This window comes from Puma concolor, chromosome B2, assembly GCF_028749965.1.
Source record: "Puma concolor isolate L17-30 chromosome B2, mPumCon1.1.hap2, whole genome shotgun sequence".
NCBI lineage: Eukaryota > Metazoa > Chordata > Mammalia > Carnivora > Felidae > Puma > Puma concolor.
In genome coordinates, this window is record NC_141671.1 from 42,977,422 (window position 1) to 42,996,700 (window position 19,279).

General features: G+C 47.7%; 1 protein-coding gene across 2 annotated transcripts; it reads right to left on the reverse strand.

Annotated features, from left to right (window-relative positions):
• Window positions 1–5,408: 5,408 nt before the first annotated feature.
• On the reverse strand, window positions 5,409–19,247 carry MRPL14 (mitochondrial ribosomal protein L14). 2 transcript variants are annotated; one of them, XM_025925699.2, is made up of 3 exons: window positions 19,139–19,247; window positions 8,156–8,234; window positions 5,409–5,888 (listed from the first exon to the last, which is right to left on the reverse strand). In XM_025925699.2, the coding sequence occupies exons 2-3, from the start codon at window positions 8,224–8,226 to the stop codon at window positions 5,522–5,524; spliced, it is 438 nt and encodes a 145-aa protein (XP_025781484.2). In that variant the 5' UTR covers window positions 8,227–8,234; window positions 19,139–19,247; the 3' UTR covers window positions 5,409–5,521. The 2 variants fall into 2 exon arrangements, with proteins under 2 accessions (XP_025781484.2, XP_086563087.1); XM_086706961.1 differs by having other exon boundaries at window positions 19,023–19,153.
• Window positions 19,248–19,279: the final 32 nt, after the last annotated feature.

A 19,279-nucleotide genomic window follows, 5' to 3' on the forward strand; every position in this document is an offset into this window, starting at 1 on the left:
GTGTATATATGGACTCTCTCTGCAAAAAGTCACCTACCAAAAATCAACTTAATTAAGTACAAAGGGAAGCCTATGGGACAGGAGATCTGCGGCAAAGTCTCTTCCACATACATGGAAAACTATGTAACTAATTCTCAATGTTTTACATATTTTGGGGACAAACCTGGAGAAACAAAATCCACAGACAACCCTAAAACTTCATTTCAAGCAAGGGTTTCATTCTCCTTCACCAGCAAACCTTTAACCAGAGCTGGCAGCAAATCAGTACGTTCAGGTAGTTGGTTAAGGACAGGGACAACGAGGTCCACGGACTAAGGGAAGCTCCACCCCCTGGCCCTGTGTGCCAACCAGGAAGGGCACTGGCTTAGTCTGTGGGCATGGGGTGGCACAGCCACCTCCAGACCGTGACATCCAGTACAGGCCAGGAGCAGCATCCCTTGAAAAAGCTAGCATGTGAGAGAGGCCTCTTTCTCTCTTCTTGCACTGGCACCGTGCCCTCCTGCCTTCCGGAGTGGTACAAATCAACAGGGAGCCCAGAGCAGGGAGTGGGGACCTGGGAGGGTGGCTCTGATCCCACATTGGATCATCAGTCCCGATTGACCAACAGTTGCCTCTATTTGGCAGGTAAACATTTGGCCTAAAAGCAATTTCAAAGGAAGGTTTCAAACTATCCAAGGGTATCCCGATTATTCAAGAGCTCTTGTGAAATTCCCAAAATGTTTAAGTTCACTTCCATTAAAAAAATAAAAACAAAAACAAAACCAGCTTATAGTATGTCTTGAGATAGTCTGTCATAATATCAAGCAAATGACAAGAGGCATTACTGTTCCTGAATCTGGCTGGAAACCACTGGTGTTAAAAAATCATAAAGGCAAAAAAAAAATCATAAAGACACTAGCTTGATGCTGAAAACTGAGAAGCAAACTCATGACCACTGTGAACCTGGGAACTCCCAACAATTTGGAAAATGACTAATATTTGGGAAAACAATTCAGCAAATGTCCAAAATGCCAAGGGGTACTGAACTGTGATCTCTATCCATCCTCCAGGTGGGAAAGAATAAAACAAAATCCTGAAACTTTTTGTTAAAGATTGAATTACAAAATCAGAGGAAGGAAGAAATGCAGCTGCCAGGACAGATTTGAATTTCAGTTAATCATCTGATTCCAGTATCATGCAATTTTCATCAAAAACAAGAATTCTCAGCAGCTGAGAAAGAACCAGAGAGAACATGAGGAAGAGGCCAAGAAAGGCAATGAGGGGAGGGAGCAGGAAAGCTAAGGAGGCTGTGCCCAGGAGAGGCCAGAGCCTGTGGGCTCCAGAGGAGGCAGCCCCTGGGGCTTGCTACCCTGCTGAGGGAGGGGTTCCTCTCCTCCCATGAGTCCTGCCTCACAATGGTCTCTCTCTCTCTCTCTTTCTCTCTCTCGCTTGCTCTCTCTCTCTCTCACAGCCCGCCCTCGCTAAAGCAAGGCTGGGCTTAAGTCTCAAGAGGGAACTGCCCTTCACCCAGGAAGAGGCCACCCTGTCAGTGGTGCCTGGCTTCTGTTTGCCAGGAATGTTGGTGGCGACAGGATGATCTCTGCACATTCTTTGACCAGGTCCCTACCTGCAGCCAAAGACATACCCTTCAAAGTGGCTGGGGCAAGGGCTGCAGCCAGAAGCATGTCTGGACTACTCCAGAGGCACCCCACTGGCTGGGTCCCCTGAGCACCAGGCCCCTGTGCAACTCCGAGGCTGTGGCTTGCCCAAAGTCACAAAACTAGGAAGTAGCATAGGCCCAAGTGGAGTGCAGGTCTCCCAACCTACAGCCCTTCCATCACATTTCTTTGGTGGCGCTGTAGCAGAGGGAGTAAAACCACAGGTAGAGCCAAACACTGCAGGAGGTAGAGTGATGAAGCCTATGAACCAAGAGACATGAGGCTCTTTGACCTGTCAGGGGCAGCTTCTTAAGGGCGTGGAAGGGAAAAAAACAAAAGCAAGCTTATACTCATAGGGAAACATAATCTGTGATTATAAATATTTCATGAGCGAAGAAAGTGGTACTGGCTGAGAGACTGGGGCGAGGAGGGTGGACAGCAAATTAGATCCCAGTTTGCAAAGTGATAGGGCAGCTGGAAAAGCAGCAAAGCTGAGGCTATTCTGGGCTGTGCGCTGGGAAGGCCTGCGTCACAGGCGGAGAGCAGGGTCCGGCCACTCGGCTTTGTGGAAACCACAGCCTTCCAGTGGTCAGCACAGAACACCTTGGGGAAGAGTGAAGAGCAGAGGAAGGGACAGCGAGGACAGTCATTTGAATGACTTGGGTAGGCCCCAGCGGCAGAGGGAATGCGGCAGAGCGGCAGGACCCTGCAAACTCGTGAAAGGATCCACACCACAAGCTGGCTGCTGACTAAGGGCACAGGAAGGAGTGAGTCTGACCCCAGAAGGCAAGTGACCTGTGAAGAGAAAGGGCAGCTCAGGAAAGAGCAAAGGCCCAGCCCCCGAGCAGGTGGTACCCGGCTGAGAATAACAGTTCTGCTTTTCCTTTGCCTCAGGACAGGGGTCTCTTTCCCCCAAAGCCTTTGGGAAGCAGCAGCCCAGAAAGCAGAGAAATTAAGAGCTTGCTGAGTACCAGCTGCTACAGTAGGAGACACTCAACACTGACAAAGCAGGACCCAGGCTGCGTGTGATCCCTCCTCCTTGGCCACGGTCAGCCACTGCAGCAGAGCATGTCAGCCACAGACTCTATCAGTCCTTCCACAGGGCCAGATGGAAAAGGACGTTAGCTCAAGTACCCAGGGGGACCCTGAATCAAGCTTTGTCGGAGGGGCCCTGGGGAGCGGTGCACGCCTCAACCAAGTAGATGGAAAACTACGAGCCCTCACCTCACTGCAGTCAAGACATAGCAGGCAACAGGCTCCAAGGTGTACCCACTGACTTCAGGAAACGCAAATTATCCTCTAGGCTCACAGCTAGAGAATCCATTCAAGGTGGGGAGGACCATCAATCACAAAATTAAGACCCCATAGTGCTGTGGGAAGACTCCACAGTTACAAGTCCCAGGATCTGACTTCCAGACCAGCTTTACTACGTAGGAGTTTTAAGACCCTGTGAAATCAAGTTACCTCTGAAGTTCAGTGTCCTCATCTAAACCATGGACCAATGCCTGCCAAACCTAAGGACTGTGAGGAATCCAAGGACAGACATACACATACTTTCAAAACAGATACTAAGTGCCATCCCAATTTAAGAGATCATTTATATCCAGCTACCTACCTGATATCTCTTGGATGTCTCAAAGGCATCCCCTTCCAGATGCCCCTAATTGCTCCCTACCTGCTACCCAGACCTCTCCTAGGGTACTGCCCCCTCACACCATCCAGGCATGGAAGCCAGAAACCCATGACCCATTCTTGGCCATCCCCACCATCTTAATGCACCACCAAGCCTAGTCAACTGTACTTCCTAAAGGCTTCTCCTTCCCTCCTTTACTACCCTCCTCACCCAACACATCATCATTTTCACAGGGCCTGCTGCAGAGCCTATGCTACCCATTTTGGATTCCCTCAGCCCCTGTCCACAGAGCAAATCTAAGCACATCTCCTCTCCCACCACCCCTACCCCACATGCTAAATACCCCACAACAGTACCCTCAACGTAAGCTGGAAAGGCAAGGAAAGCTGCCTGGGGCCTAAGAGGTCTCGCACAGCCTGGCCCTGCTCTTCTCCTACTCTCAGCCAACACCACACTCCGTCTCACTCTCCCTGCTCTGGCCACACTGGCTTTTTCAAGTCCCTGGTACTTATACCATTCACTCCTGCCACAGGGCTTTTGCACATGCTCTTCCCCCTGCCCGGAACATTTTTCCCTCCTCTCTAGCCTAACTAATGCCTACTCATTGATTTTTGCTAAGGTATAATAAAGCACATGATGTGCATAACTCAATAATTATTTATAGATCTATACCCATAATTCCTGCCTAGATAGGTTTCCCTCTTCCCCTTTCCTGTCCACATTCCTCCCCACCCCCATCACTATCCTGACTTCTATCACTTCTATTCATTTCTCAGAAAGCAGCTGATGCAACCCTTTCTCAGAGAAGCTGCCTCCAATCCCTCAGAAAAGTCTAACCCCTCTATCACAGGCACTTTCACACCTGAGAATTTGCATTTGAATTATGTGGTCTGTGTTGATTTCCCAAGGGACACCATAGGCTCCATGAGGGCAAAGACCATCCCTACTTGCACTCACTGCTGTTTCTCAGTGCTGGCACATGCATAGAAATGACAACAAAAAACAGCTAATACCTACTGAATGCTCATTATTGCCAGGTACTCAGAGGTACTACCTCACTGAACTCTCACATCAATCCTACCAAGTAGGTGCCATTGTTATATCCCCATTTTACAGGTGAAGAAACTGAGGACCAGAGAAGTTAAACAACTTGCCCAAAGTCATTAGGTGGTAAGTGGCGGAGTCAGGATTCAAACCCAGGCAGTCTGGCTACAGAGCCTGTGTTCTTTATTTTATTTATATTTTAAATGTTTATATTGAGATAGAGCAAGCGCACCTGTGCCCACAAGCACAGGGAGGGGCAGAGAGAGGGAGAGAGAGAATCCCAAGCAGGCTTTGCACTCTCAGCACAAAGCCCAACACTGGGCTCAATCTCACAAACCGTGAAATCACGACCTGAAATCAAGAGTCGGACATTTAATCGACTGAGCCACCCCGGCGCCCTGGAGCCTGTGTTCTTGATCATTGGGCTACTCTGCCTCTCAGAGGCCACAGGAATATACTACAAGCATGTGCTCAGGATAACTTGAGTGAATGGACTTACAAACGAGTTGATGAGATTTCGTTAAGGGAACTAAAGGAGCCCCCCCAAATCTCCCTGAGAAGATCAACAAACAAATGGGACCCACCTACATAGGCCCAAGATTAGGTCATCTGCAAAACGTAAGGGCTCCATTCCCCCAGCAGTCAAGGGCAGAAGGTTTCTACTGAACACAGAGGAGTGCTTCTGCTCCCTAGCAGAGGGTACTCCACAGCAGAGAGAGGATTACCGTCTAGGTTCCATCGAAGCCTGAAGGCAATATTCCACTAGATTAAACAAGTCCCTCTGCTCTTTTTCATGCTAACCCTGTAATCTCCATAACCATTTAACATCTCAAACCCTCTGACACACAAAAAAATTGCTGGCTGGCAAAAAAATAAAACAAAATAAAATCTTGCCTGGTTAGAAAGTGACAAAGTCCAAGTGCACACGTATGAATTGGCATTTGGTTTGTACATCCATTCTCCAGAGCTTGACAATCCTGGATGGGCTCTTAGGCTACTTCCTGCAAAGACCGCCATCTTGTGTGGCCAGACAAGGGTTGGCCACCTTTTAACTGCTTTGGTGCCATTTACCTCATGACTACATCCCAGAAAGCTCAGGAAGGAACACACAGGAAAAGGTTTATTTTGTCACAGGACACTGTTCCCTGGCATGAGGCCCCGAGTCCCCTCCCATGAGTCCCAGTGCAGCCAGTGGCCTGGCCACTGCTCACACAAAGTTCTGAGCAATGGCCAGCACTTTGGAAAATTCACCTTCCCTCTGGCGCAGGCTGGTGGGGATGGGTGTCTTAATTCGGGTCCCCACAGGGTTCCCATTGTCCTCAATGAGGACCACATTGTTAGAGTCAAACCTGGGGGTCATCCGGGGACCAGGCATGCGATGCCCCACAATGAGTGCCTTTTTCTTCTGTCCCTTGATGGCCAGCAGTATCCGGTCACCCACCTTGCCCACCCCACTCTTGTTATAGACGTGGATGCAACGAGGAGGGCGATGGTATGGGGTGTTCCCCAGGGCACTGTTGTCCACCACACGTATGCGTGTCATCTTCTGAATTGCATCGAGGCTCCCAGTGGTGCTAGGGAAAGAGAAAAAATGTCTGAAGTCTGTATCTTTCCTGGCCAGGGTGCAGAGGCCTCAGAGGGCAAGGCCTGGGAGAGATCAAACGTTAGCAACAACATGCTGAACAGAGCAAAACCCAGGGCGCTGACGGAAAGTCGGGTTCTTGTGAAGACTTCTCTGTGACCAAGACAGTTTCCTCACGGTCAAAAGCTTCTGCTGCCAGGTCAACATCTCACCTTGGAGGGGTTTTAAGGAGAACCCGACTCTCTGTTACAACGATCTTCATGGCCACCTAACTGAAAGCCTTTAGTATTCAAAAGAACTCTGAGGATTAAGGGAATATCTTATGGGCCAGGCCTCACCCATTACCTAGCCTGCAAAACCTGCTCCCCCACAATACACCGATTCCCAAACTTCCCATCTGTGTGTTGCTGGGAACTAGACAACATGAGTAGGTTTGCTAAGGGGGTCCCCTGAATGTATAATATAGGAGAATATATAATATAATATAGGAGAAACCAGAAATAAGTCAAGGTAACAATCTTTTGTCTCAATGCATTTGCCCCACTAGACTGGAATTTGTTTTAAAGAATACCTATTAAAGGCAGACAAACTATTATTAAGCAGTCTGATAACAGGTGGATTTCTATTTTCCTGAAGTGCTGGCATTGTCCCGGGTAATCCTAGGCTCTCCCCTCGAATTCCACATGCCTGCTCCAGGTAATCTCATTGGTTCCCTCTGCTTCCAACTAGTAAATTTCATCTCCGGCCCCACTTCTCGCCTGTACTCTAGCCCTTCATTCACTCCAAGCTCCCCGCAACATGTCCTACTGATACTGCAGGCTCAATAAGTCCCACAATGACCTCATCGTCTCCCCTTGCAAACCTCCCCCTGCTGCCATATTTTCTTTCTAGAAAATGGCTTCTCCAGCCCCCAAGCCATAAACCTCTCTCTCCATCAACACCCTGGCTGCCAAGTCCTATTGCCACTACCTGCAAAGCCCCTCTGTCCCTTCCCTCCAACCCCACCAACACTCTGTCAGTTCCACAGCTTTCTCTCTTGCGCCAAGACTGTTACATTAGTGTCCCAAGTGGTTCTGTGTGCCTCACATTGCAGACCAAGGGCTCTCATCAGAACATTAAACTGAGGCCAACCCCCCCACCCCCACCACCACTTAAAACTGTACAGTGGTCCACCACTGTCTACACTGTCGACAGTCTGGCCCCCCCTTACCTGCTGAGGTCCACAACCTCTTCCCATTGACCAGAGTGACCTGTGCCCTCCGGGCACACCATGCCTCTTAGCCCGCCCTGGAGGCCTGGACGGGCCTGCTCCCACTTCCCTTGTGGGAAGGCTGCCTCCGCTCTCCCTTCCCCCTCCTCGTCCATTAGCAGCTCCTGTCTCAAGCCATCCAAAGCACCGTACAAACCTCTATTATTATACTGGTCACATTTCCTCAGAGTTATTTGTTTCCAAGTTTGCTCCTGTGGCCAACTGTGAAGACTCTTTCAGGACAGGAAGCAATTCTTATTCATCTATGACCAACCCTAGGCACAGTGCTCAGTAAACGCCAGGGAGTAAGTGCACGAATGGGGCCAGAAGGCACATTTGCCAACAGGAACACACCCGGGGCTCTGCGTCCTGGCTTAGCATCTATAAGGAGGGGAGGCTGTCATACTTCCACCGTGCCTGAGTTTTGGTAGTAAGCATGTAACTTTTTAAAAAGAGATTCCAGGGGCGCCTGGGTGGCTTGGTCGGTTAAGTGTCCGACTTCGGCTCAGGTCATGATCTCACGGTCCCTGAGTTCGAGCCCCGCGTCGGGCTCTGTGCTGACCGCTCAGAGCCTGGAGCCTGTTTCAGATTCTGTGTCTCCCTCTCTCTCTGCCCCTCCCCTGTTCATGCTCTGTCTCTCTCTGTCTCAAAAATAAATAAACGTTAAAAATAAAAATTAAAAAAATAAAAATAAAAAGAGATTCCATTTTTAAAAGAAAAGGTTTTCCTGCACTGGGGGAATGACAAGGTCAAGAAATGTCAGAGTCCAGCAAGGACCGAAGTTACATCTACCGTAGGCCACTCCCTACCCTACCTCCAACAGCAAAGTCACCTCCTTACCAATCCTCTTACCTGACCTGACCAAACCCCAGCCGCTCTGGCCCCTTAAGCTTTCCCAGATGCCAAGCCTACCTCTCTGGGTTCCCACTCCCTTTCGAGTCATGTGATGCCCAGCCCTGATGGGAGGTTTACTCAAAGACGCAGCTTTAAGAACCAAATGGGAAAGTTACCTGAAACTGCGCTGGCTGAGGGCTCTGCCTGCACGGGTGAAGGGGCACCAGAGCCCAGCAAAGAAAGCCATGGCAAATCCTGCAGGAAAAGAGGGGGAAAGGGGTTATTTCTAAGTCAGTGTCCTTACTCAGAGCCAACCTGCTGGGGACTCGTGTGGGAGGTGGTACTTCTAGCATAAGATCATTAGTCACTAAATATAAATCTTAGTGGTTAAAAGATACACAGATGATTAGGTGGAACTCTAGCTCCAGTTTTGCTGATTCATATTCTCACTGGGGTCAGAGAGCTGGCACGGCCCACAGCAGTTCTTGCTATAATACAATAGCACAGAGGATGCCTTCCTGGTTACAGACTTCCATCGGCAGGAAGAAAGCAGGAATCCTCTGGTACACAACCAGCCAGTGACCCCTTCCCAAGTCCTCCACAGAGGAGAGCCTACACACAAGTGCCTCTGACACTCCTGTGTCTCCTGAAACCAGAACTTTTACTCCCTGAAAGCAGACTACCTGACCAACTGCCAGCTTGTCTTGTCACCATATCACCTTTCCCCAGATATAAAAGCCAGAACACCTGGATAGCTCAAGGCTAGTCAAGTAGAGCCAAAGGATGCCCTCGCCACGTCACCGACCAAAGCCTCTATCTGGGTCAGTCTCCCAAACAATATAACACAGAAAAATTACCTGCCCCACTCTACAGCTGAAAGCCGTGTTTGGGACAACAAGGTGGAGACAGAAGAACAAACACCAACCCCAGACCGACTCCTCCAACTTGCAGAACCCCAACCCCGCAGCTCCCTAGCCCCAACAAATATGGCAACCCCAGCTGCCTGCAAGACCTGGGCATCCGTTAGGGGTACGTTTAAGAAAATCCTTTGGCCAGCCAGCAATTCTAGCTGCAAAACATGCCTGTTCTTCTATCCAAATATTTGGCTATAGAGGGCCTCATCGAGAACTTTCTGCTGAGAAAGGCCTCTACCACTGGAGTATTTACACACAGCCTTCGCTCCTGTAACTTCAAAGCACCTCAGATAAGATTTTATTTAACAAGGGTGGGAGCGGGAGTCACTATTTACTTCCACAGAAACATCTAGACACTCCAGAAATGCTTATTAACTACAATTTAGCCTCAAATTATAAGCTTATTCTCCAGTGTTTTCCTTAAGACAACCCAGGAAGCATTGGCCAAAATGTAGTTATGATCAGAAAATTAAATGCAAAGAAAGGCAGCTAACTTCTAGAACTACTAACGTCTGACATACCGAATCAAAGACAATCAGAAGAGGCCAGCTTTACCTTTATAGCTAGGTGACCCTGGACAAGGAACCATGAGCTTCAATTTCCCCATCTGGAACACCTACACACAGCTGGTCATGAGATAAGCCATGCAAAGGACAGAGCATGGGGGAGCCTGGGTGGCTCAGCTGGCTAAGTGTCCCGATTCTTGACTCCAGCTCAAGTCACGACCTCACAGTTTGTGGGTTTGAGCCGCGCATCAGGCTCTTTACTGATGGCATGGGGCCTGCTTGGGATTCTCTATCTCCGTCTCTCTTTTCCCCTTCCCCACTTGTACTCTCTCAAAAATAAACAAACATTAAAAAAAAAAAAAAGATTTGGGGCGCCTGGGTGGCGCAGTCGGTTAAGCGTCCGACTTCAGCCAGGTCACGATCTCGCGCTCCGTGAGTTCGAGCCCCGCGTCGGGCTCTGGGCTGATGGCTCAGAGCCTGGAGCCTGTTTCCGATTCTGTGTCTCCCTCTCTCTCTGCCCCTCCCCCGTTCATGCTCTGTCTCTCTCTGTCCCAAAAATAAATAAACGTTGAAAAAAAAAAAAAAGATGAAAAAAACAAAGGACAGGGTGCCTAGGTGGCTCAGTTGGTTAAGCATCCAACTTCGGCTCAGGTCATGATCCCTCGCAGTTCATGGGTTTGAGCCCCGTGTCGGCATCTGTGCTGACAGCTCTGGAGCCTGCTTTGGATTCTGTGTGTGTGTGTGTGTGTGTGTGTGTGTGTGTGTGTGTGTGTGTGTCTCTCTCTCTCTCTCTGAAGCCCCACAGCTGGCCATGGGCAGAACCAGAACCAGGCCCAGCTTCAGCCCAAGGGTCTTCCCACACACTGTACAGCTTCACTCTGCCATGCAAAGCTCACTTCTCAAAAGGGAGCTTAGGGCAAGAAGCAGTTTTAAGGGTCATCTGGTCTTTCTCGGTTTTCTTTCTTTATGAAAATTTACCTAATAGTTATAAAGCATCAGGCGCTAGACTAAGTGCTTTACATTATCATCTTCTTTAAGCCTCACAAAACTATAAAATAGGTATTAGTATCAGCCTCATTTTACACATGAAGGAATGAGGCCCTGCGAGGTTAGATAATTTGCCCAAGGTCACACGGCCAGGAGTGACAAAATTGAAATCTGAACCCATGCTCTTACTCAACAGTTAACGTGGTTTAACTTTAATTTTACTATTAGTATTTTTCCAACTGTTAAATCCTCCCCATTCCATCACTGGTATCACATACACATTTTACTCATCCCCAACCCAATGCTTGCTGAATCAACCGAACTATATAAGCACCAGGTGAAAATTATTCACTTTAATCCAATTTAAGTTTTTGAGGACAATGTGTAGTGTAGGTGGCAAGAAGAGTTCCACACTCTGAGCAATAACTAAAAATTGGCCTAAAAAAAAAAAAAAGGCTCTGAAAAGCAGTCCGTCTGGTCCAGGCGGCGGCTACCTCCGATCTCAGCCAAGCTTTCCCATCTGATGCTGGCGGGCCCTTGTTCTCACTCCCAGGGAGGAAAGAGGCTCCTCAGCTCCTCCACAGAACCCTCAAGATTAGCCCAGCACCACCCACCCACATTCCCTCTCCCAAGAACTGCAACACCCTGCCTCTTCACACCGCACCTCTTCCTCAGTGACACTTACGTTAGTCCCAGGGCTGCCGAAGTGCTGGGGGCTTCCCAGAACTTTCCCGACTTGGGTACAACAAACCCACGACTCAAGGCACCTCTCTAAAATCCACAGGGCACCCTGGGCACAAACCCAAAGCCAGACCTCCTCTCTGTGCCTTGCTCACAAGCCGCCCCCACAACCTATGCCCAGCTCTGCCCAGCTAAATCTGCCCTAGTGCCAATCGCATCTCCCCCAGGCAGCCTTGTGTAAAACCACAGCATCACTTGCTACCCCTCCTGCACACCGAGGACATCTGGGGATCCTGTGCCAGAGGAACTCTCACAGCGCCAACGTTCACTATCCAAACTCAGTCACCGCATAAATTTAGATACTTTTTTGAGATAAGGCTGATAACCCTTAACATTCCAGTCCTTGCTACTCTCCAAAACTCAGAGACTCTGCAGAGATCTTGATAACGTGGCATCTGAACTCACTACAGGAATTCAGGGGTCATATAGACTCAGATCACGAGGATTATATGTACTGCCCTCAGACACAGGAGTCATACATTGACATCTCCAGCAGGTACTTCCATTTTCACAAGAAAAGGTCCAATTCAAAGACTTTTCACTAGCCCTTCAGTGGATCTGATAGTGACCTCCACACCCAAAGGACTTAAGACATCAAATGGACAGCAGTAAGCATTCCCATGAACTTGAAAGCACACAAGAACCAAATATATTCACTTACTGTACACGTGTCCCTTACTTCTCAAAAAAAAAAAAAAAAAAAAAAAATCTGTGGTCCCCTCTACTCCCACCCCAGCAGGTCTTGATAGAATAGGAGTGCAATGAATACCTGTTGAATAAAATAAATGAGGTGGCCAGGGCACCTGGGTGACTCAGTCAGTTAAACGTCTGACTTTGGCTCAGGTCATGATCTCACAGTCCCTGAGTTCGAGCCCTGCATCCAGCTCTGTGCTAACAGTTCAAAACCTGGAGCCTGCTTTGGATTCTGTGTCTTCCCCTCTCTCTGCCCTTCCCCTGAGGGCAAATTTTTTAAAAATTTTAAAATGAGGTAGCCAACAGAAAGAGAGACTCCCCTCACCCACGGCTCCACATAGAAGGAAATCCAGACCCTGTAGAGCTGTTATCTGTGTATCAGGAACCAGGACATCACATGCAAACATGCTTTGGGAGAACCATGGTGCTAGTCATGGGAGGATTAGCCCGTGCCATGTATACCAGCCCCTGGAATCATCTCCTGGGCCTAGTGCCTACAGTGCCCACTGTGGAAAGGTCCCTCATCCCACCACTAGATAACTGGTTCGGATCAGGCAAGAGTAATAATGGAAGCAGCAATTTACTTCAAAGCAACTCCAACTGACCCTGATGTTATTTCCTAGCATAAATCCATCATGCAGACACAGCCCTGATTCACTTCAGAGCGGTCTATATATAATGCTTTGTTTTACAAGCAATGTCACTCTGAGTCTTGTGTGCACGGGAAACTAACCCCAATGATATTTCCTCCTCTACAACACTCTCACTCAGAGGCCAGCTATTCGGAAGACTCCAGTGCCAGAGATGGCTTTTCATGCCACTTCCTGGTCAGCACCAAGTATTGCCCTCCAGGTTTAGAGTATGAATCACAACCTCTCCAGGGAGAGGGGGATGGGGGAGCAAGAGAAGGAAGGAGGGGAGGAATGAAAGAAAGAGAGAGATTACTTAATAAAATCCAAGAATTGTGCTCACTTTCCATCCTGGTTTAGCTTTAAGATCTCCCTTCGATTTTGGAGGCCAGGGAGGGCCAAGCAGGTGAGTATTTTACTTAGCATGGCCCTATAGGTCCCATCAGAAAGACACTCAGTGAGGGCAGGGACCTGCACACTCAGAGGGCTCAGCACAATGTATCCAAATGGAGTTCACTAAGTATCTGTTAAATGAATACAATTAATCTACAATTGCAATTCATTCGTGCTCCAGTCCCAGAGAGGCCCCATGCTGGGGGGGGGGGGGGGGTCTTTCTTGTGCCCTTCACTCTGGCTCCTAGTGACTTGGGGAAGCCTCCAAGACACAATGAACATGTTTAGCTAATTTTAACACACAGAGACTAAGCTGGAAAAGCAGACAGAAAGAGCCTATACCTCTGGTGCTTTGTGGAAAGCAGGAATGTACCATTCCTTGAGCAAGGAGTAGCAAAATGGTATAGTGTCACAGATACATGTTAAATATACATATATATTTATTTATTCATTGTTTCCACCTGAACAATTTCCATCTTTAAGTGCCTGGCATGTTAGGTACCATATAAAGCCGTCTAAAGAGGAATGGACTCTTAAGAAAAGAGACAAAAATTAAAAGTTCAGCACAATCACATAGGCATGTTCAAAGGACATGTCAGTAAATGAAAAGAAACACTATACAAATGCAAGGCCCAGCCACAAAAGGAAATACACCTACCGTAAGGATAGAAATGCCCTTCTTAATTAAAGCAGGAAAAAGCAGAAGCTTGTCGGCTTCCAGGAATCAAAAAAAGGACTCCTTGACCTATCATGCAGGAGTCCCTCCCATCTCCTGCAGATCTCACCCCAATTTTTCTGTACCAGTAAGTACTCCTGCTTGTTGCTTTAAAACTCATTACTGTTTTGTTGCCCAATTATTCTCTTTTAGGAAATTTTGTGGGTTTTTTTTTTAACCTCACACAAGTATAACATGCTACAATTCTCAAAGTACTTTCATAGATCATTTTGTTGGGTGGTTACTTTTTTTTTCTTTTGAGATTTTATTTTTAAGTAATCTCTACACCCAACGTGGGGGGCTCAAATTTACAACCCCAAGATCAAGAGTTGCGTGCTCTACCGACTGACCCAGCCAGGAGCCCCTGGATGATTCCCTTCTTGAGCACCAAACAGAAACATATAGACAAATGATAAAGAGCAACAGTCTGTAAGGGGTTGACTCTGTTAAGGGTTTTGAATAGTTCTGGGGGCTCAGTAAAGTACCATTTTGCAGATGAAGAAATGAAGTCCAAAATGCTAAGCAACTTGTCGATTGTCCAAGGCCAGAAAGCTGTTTCCACTGTACCCTACACAGCTAAGATGCTGCTTTAACCATTAATAAACTTCACAGAAACAAGCATGCCACACAGAGTGCAAGAGCTCTTTCTCCTCTGTCAAATCTTTTAAAACTCAGAAATTAAAAAGCTGTCTCTTCATAGGCACCTGGGTAGCTAAGTCAGTTAATGGTCTGACTCTTGATTTTGGCTCAGGTCATGATCTCACAGTTGTGAGATTGAGCCCTGTGTTGGGCTCCACGCTGCGCTAGGAGCCTGCCTAAGATTCTCTATCTCTTTCCCTCTGCCCCCTCCCTACTTGTGCTCTCTAAAAAATAAATAAAATAAAATTAAAATAAAATAAAATAAAATAAAATAAAATAAAATAAAATAAAGCTGTCTTTTCAATAAATATCTACCCTACACCCAGCCCAGATTAGGACCGAAGCTGAGCTGATCTCATTCACCGGCCAAAGTGTCAGTTTTCCCAGCATCACTATCAATAAACAAAGCATCCCTCCAAGGCACAGTGGGCTGTTTCTACAAATGCTACTAGTGAGGACCCCATTTCTCAATGTGATTCACAAAGATAAAATGTTTCCAGGGTCCTTGACCTAGGCTTGTTTATTTATTTACCTTATGCTCCACCCTGTTACAAAAGTATTTAAATAGTGGTTCTTGGGGCCCCTGGATGGCTCCGTAGTGGCTCAGTCCATTCAGCTTCTGACTCTTGATTTTGGTTCAGGTCAATTCACCGAATGGAGCCCCCTTGTCCTGCGTCAGGCTCTGCGCTGACAGCACAGGCTCTCTCTCTGCCCCTCCCTCTTGTGTGTGCAGGAGCACACTCTCTCTCTCTCAAAATAAACACTAAAAAAAATAAAATAGTGGTTCTTTAATGTATATGACAATTCTCAATTATTCAAGTTGGTTTTTCAATATGTGGATTTTATCTACTCTAGACTTGCTCCCCCTCCTTCCTGACCTCACAGGTGTGCAAACACCTACAGTTCCGGAAGTAAGTTTGGAACAATCTTGGTTTGGTCAAAACTCAGAAAAACTGTATAAGGCAAAGTTAAGTCCTACTTAATCAGTTACATACTTCCTTCCCATTAGTACCTCTACTGGGCCAGTGGCAAGGAGCCAGGTTTATGGAACTGTCAGTTGGGCAGGCGGGCAGTAGAGAAAAAGAAAAGCCTAGGGGAGCCCCTGGACTCAAAGAGAGGATGCTGCTGACGGAAAGCATATCTCTTCCACCCTCACCCTCCCCTGGAATCAACCTCTCCAGGCCTCAGCAACTCTCTGTCAAGCAGGGGTCATAGTGAAGAGCGAAGAGGCATGGAAATGAAAATGCTTTAGCAGGCCTCATGAAGAGGGTCATCTTAAGCGGGGAATCCCTCTCTGGATTAACCAGTAAGGACCAGGTCTTCACTGTAAGCAGTTTGTTTCCCAGATGCTGACCAGGGAGAAGAGCCTTGCTCCCTGATTCTCAAGGCAGCACTATGGGTATGTCTTTTAATTAATTAATTGATTAATTAACTTTAATGTTTATTTATTTTGAGAGAGAGAGACAGAGCACAAGCAGGGGAGGGGCAGAGAGAAGGAGAGAAAGAATCCCAAGCAGGTTCCACACTGCCAGTGCAGAGCCTGATATGGGGCAAGAACCCACGAACCACGAGATCATGAGCTTAGCTGAAACCAAGATCTGGACACTCAATTGACTGAGCCACCCAGGTGCCCCTAAATTTGTTAACGTTTGTTTATTTTGAGAGAGAGAGAAAGAGAGACAACACAAGTAGGGGAGGAGCAGAAAGAGAGTGAGAGAGAAAATCCCAAGCAGGCTTCTCACTGTTAGCGCACAGCCAGACATGAGGCTTGATCTCACAAACAGAGATCATAACCTGACCCAAAATCAAGAGTTAGACCCTTAACCAACTGAGCCATCCAGGTGCCCCCCACTATGGATCACTCACTCCTAAAAGTGTTTTTCAGCTAAAAGTAAACATGGAAAAGTGTTCCTTCCCTTTTCTAAAGACATAAATGATTTTTAGAAAGTTTTTGACAGGGGGACTTTCCCACTCTGAGTTGTGTTTCAGGAATAAATAATGAGCTAACTGATATGTTAATAAGAAAGCATATTACCAGGGCGCCAGGGTGGCTCAGTCGGTTGAGCGTCCAACTTAGGCTCAGGTCATGATCTCACAGCTCGTGAGTTTGAGCCCCACGTCAGGCTCTGTGCTAACAGTTCCGAGCCTGGAGCCTGCTTCAGATTCTGTACCTCCCTCTCTCTCTGCCTCAACCCACTCACATTCTGTCTCTGTCTCTCTCAAAAATAAATAAACATTAAAAAAAATAATAATTAAAAAAAAAAAGAAAGAAAGAAAGCATATAACCTCACCAGAGCAACATTTCTGGAATTCGAATCAGTTCTCTCTTCCAACCTGGTTGTCATTGCTAATACACATGTAAAATCGCACAACGGTGAGGTACAACCCAAAGAAAACCATCAGCCTCTAAAATGAGGGCTAACTCATAAGCTCTAAAAGGAAGGCTAACTTGTAACCTGATTTTTGAGACCTTCAAAAAGAGACCTTTGGGGGCCCCAAGGCCCCCCGCCACACAGCCATAATAACTATCCAAGTAACAAAAACAAAAGGAAAATCCATTTTCCCCAACACAAAATTGGGACAAAATAGGTTTTAAAGGACTTTTTACATCATCTAAGATTCTAAATGTCGAGGAGAGCCTAAATAATCATGTCTAGCACCCAACAGAGTACCACCCGAAAATGGACTCCATGCAAGGTTTTTATCCCTGACATTCAGGAGCAATAATAAAATGTTTTGGCCACCATTTCTTCATGATTCCACAGCACATTTGATTCAATTATCATTTCAGGCTTTTTGAAAAGTTCCTTCTTCTCTCCAGTAATATGTGGTTTAAAAACCTTAATTAGGCACAGGCAGAAATAGACCGGGAATCCCCCACATGTTCAGATTAAGAAATAGTAATACATAGGGGTGTCTGGGTGGTTCAGTTGGTTAAGCATCCAATTCTTGGTTTCGGCTCAGGTCGTGATCTCACAGTTCATGGTATTGAGACCGGCATCAGGCTTTGCGCTGACAGCCCCAGGCCTGCTTGGGATTCTCTCTCCCTGTCTCTCTGCCCCCTTCCCCACTCATGCACACACACTCTCTCTCCCTCAAAATAAAGAACTAAACTTACAAAAAATAGTAATACATAAGAAACACCTTGTAGTGATCCTCAGAGATCCACTTCCATGACAAGTGCTATTTGGCAATGGATCACACCAGATTTACAACCATAAAATCAACATCATATGCAAAAATGTCCATAGGAAACATACACCCAAGAAGCTCTAAGCGTTAAATGAACAATTCCATCCACGGAAAAACAAAAACCAGAGGAGACCCCTTTTCATCTAAACTCCTTGCTCCCTCTCAAAACAACTCCTGGAATCCAAACTTACAAAGACCACCAGGGAGTGTACCAAAGACAGGTTCATCCTCCTTTCTATCCTTCCTAAGTAAACCAACGTACTTCCTACTCCAACAAAATGCTTGTTCTTCAACTGCGTGTATCTCCGCGAGTGAAGAGTAAATTGTCCTTCTTCTTGGGCAGTACCTCTCTAAAGAGACACACTCTGCTCTTTACTGTACGTTCCCAGTGGGCTGAGTCCTTGTGTACATTTTCAAATGACTGAACACTCAGGCTGAGGAAGGAAAGGCAGCCAACAGGAAGATAAGGGAGACCAATCCATTTCGAAGTCTTCTGTGACACACGAAGAAACACATGGTATTAACACTTGACACATTCACATATGTATGAATGTATGTGTACCTGAAGCAACTGTCAAGAAACAATACTTGGTCTTACTAAGTAAAATGCGCTCTGATGGCTTCTACCTTTTTTTTTTTTTTTTAATGATGGCTGTGATCCACTAAACTGGATTTCAACTAACCAATGGAACTCAGTTTGAATGGGAGTTCAGTTTGAAATGCAATAAATCAAACCTTACTGTTGCATTCCACAAGCTTTTAATGATCCCTTTAAAAAGCCAGCAGACAGCAGAGACAATGACCAATCACAAGAAGCGGACACAACCAGGTAAGCAGTGCCCCTTCCTCTGTCCAGCAGCCCCGGTTTAAGTATCTCCCAATCTCCCAGCTTTTCCCAGGTAACCCAACATGACTCCATCATATGCCCTTTTGTTACCCCGTTTATAAATCCAGTCCATTCAATCTCCCAGGATGGCAAAGTTCATTTACTGCCCAGTATGGAACGCAAAACTTCCTTTTTGTTCCCAAACCTCCCTCTTCAAGCCTGGAGGGAAGACAGAGCCTTCCAGGAACCCAAAACTCAATGAAAAAGTTGGTACTCTGCGTGCCTTTGTGATCTATTTGTGTAGGTGCTACAAAAGAGGATACACACGGCCTGTCTGTTCCCCCCTCTCTCCCCCTCTCTTCATCTTTCCAGTCTTAATCCCTGGCTGATGCAGCCTCTGGTGAAATGAGAAACCAGGGAACCCCCTGGAACAGGGGGGAGCCACTCATCTGCATGACAGTGAAGGCAGTGGACTCACTCTCCACACCACAGAAGCGCCTGGCAAACGAGTCACAAAGTCATCTCAAGACCCAAGCTGGAAAAGGGAAGGGAAGACAAGAGAAGCAGACAAACTCAAGGAGCCGGGGCTGGGTAACAGGCCGGACGCCAACTCGCCAAGGCTGGACCGCAGCCCGCCCCTCACCAAGCCAGCCCCACATCCCTGGGAAGGGCAGGTGAGCGCAAACGGGGGTCGCGGGGTGCAGAGACCCCGGGAGCCCCCGCCGCCCTCGGGGACCGGGGTCAGAGGCCTCCCCTCCCCACTCTGACCCCTCCCACTGGCCCTCTGCCCCCAAGGGGGCCCACTAACCTCCCACTCCGGCATTTCCCCGTCCACCCCGGGGAGTGCGCCTTCCCTAGTGCAGGGGAGAAAGGAAGCGGGGAAGGAGGAGCGTGACGCCCATTCCCCCCGTCACAGGGTCGTACCGCTCTCGCCGCCCCGGAATATCCCGCGGCGGGCCTCTGGCCCAGCGCCGCCTTCCTCCCCCACGCGGCCTCTCCACTGCGCCTGCGCGCCCGACCCAGCCAGGCGAGCGCCGATCTGAGCGTGCGCGCGCGCCTTGCGTG

What these genes read in the sequence shown, in the direction of transcription:
- MRPL14 (XM_025925699.2), bottom strand. Translation starts at nt 8,226, where the DNA reads ATGGCTTTCTTTGCTGGGCTCTGGTGCCCCTTCACCCGTGCAGGCAGA. An exon ending in CTCAGCCAGCGCAGTTTCAG is followed by an intron (nt 5,889 to 8,155) that starts GTAACTTTCCCA and finishes CTCTTTCCCTAG; the next exon opens with CACCACTGGGAGCCTCGATG.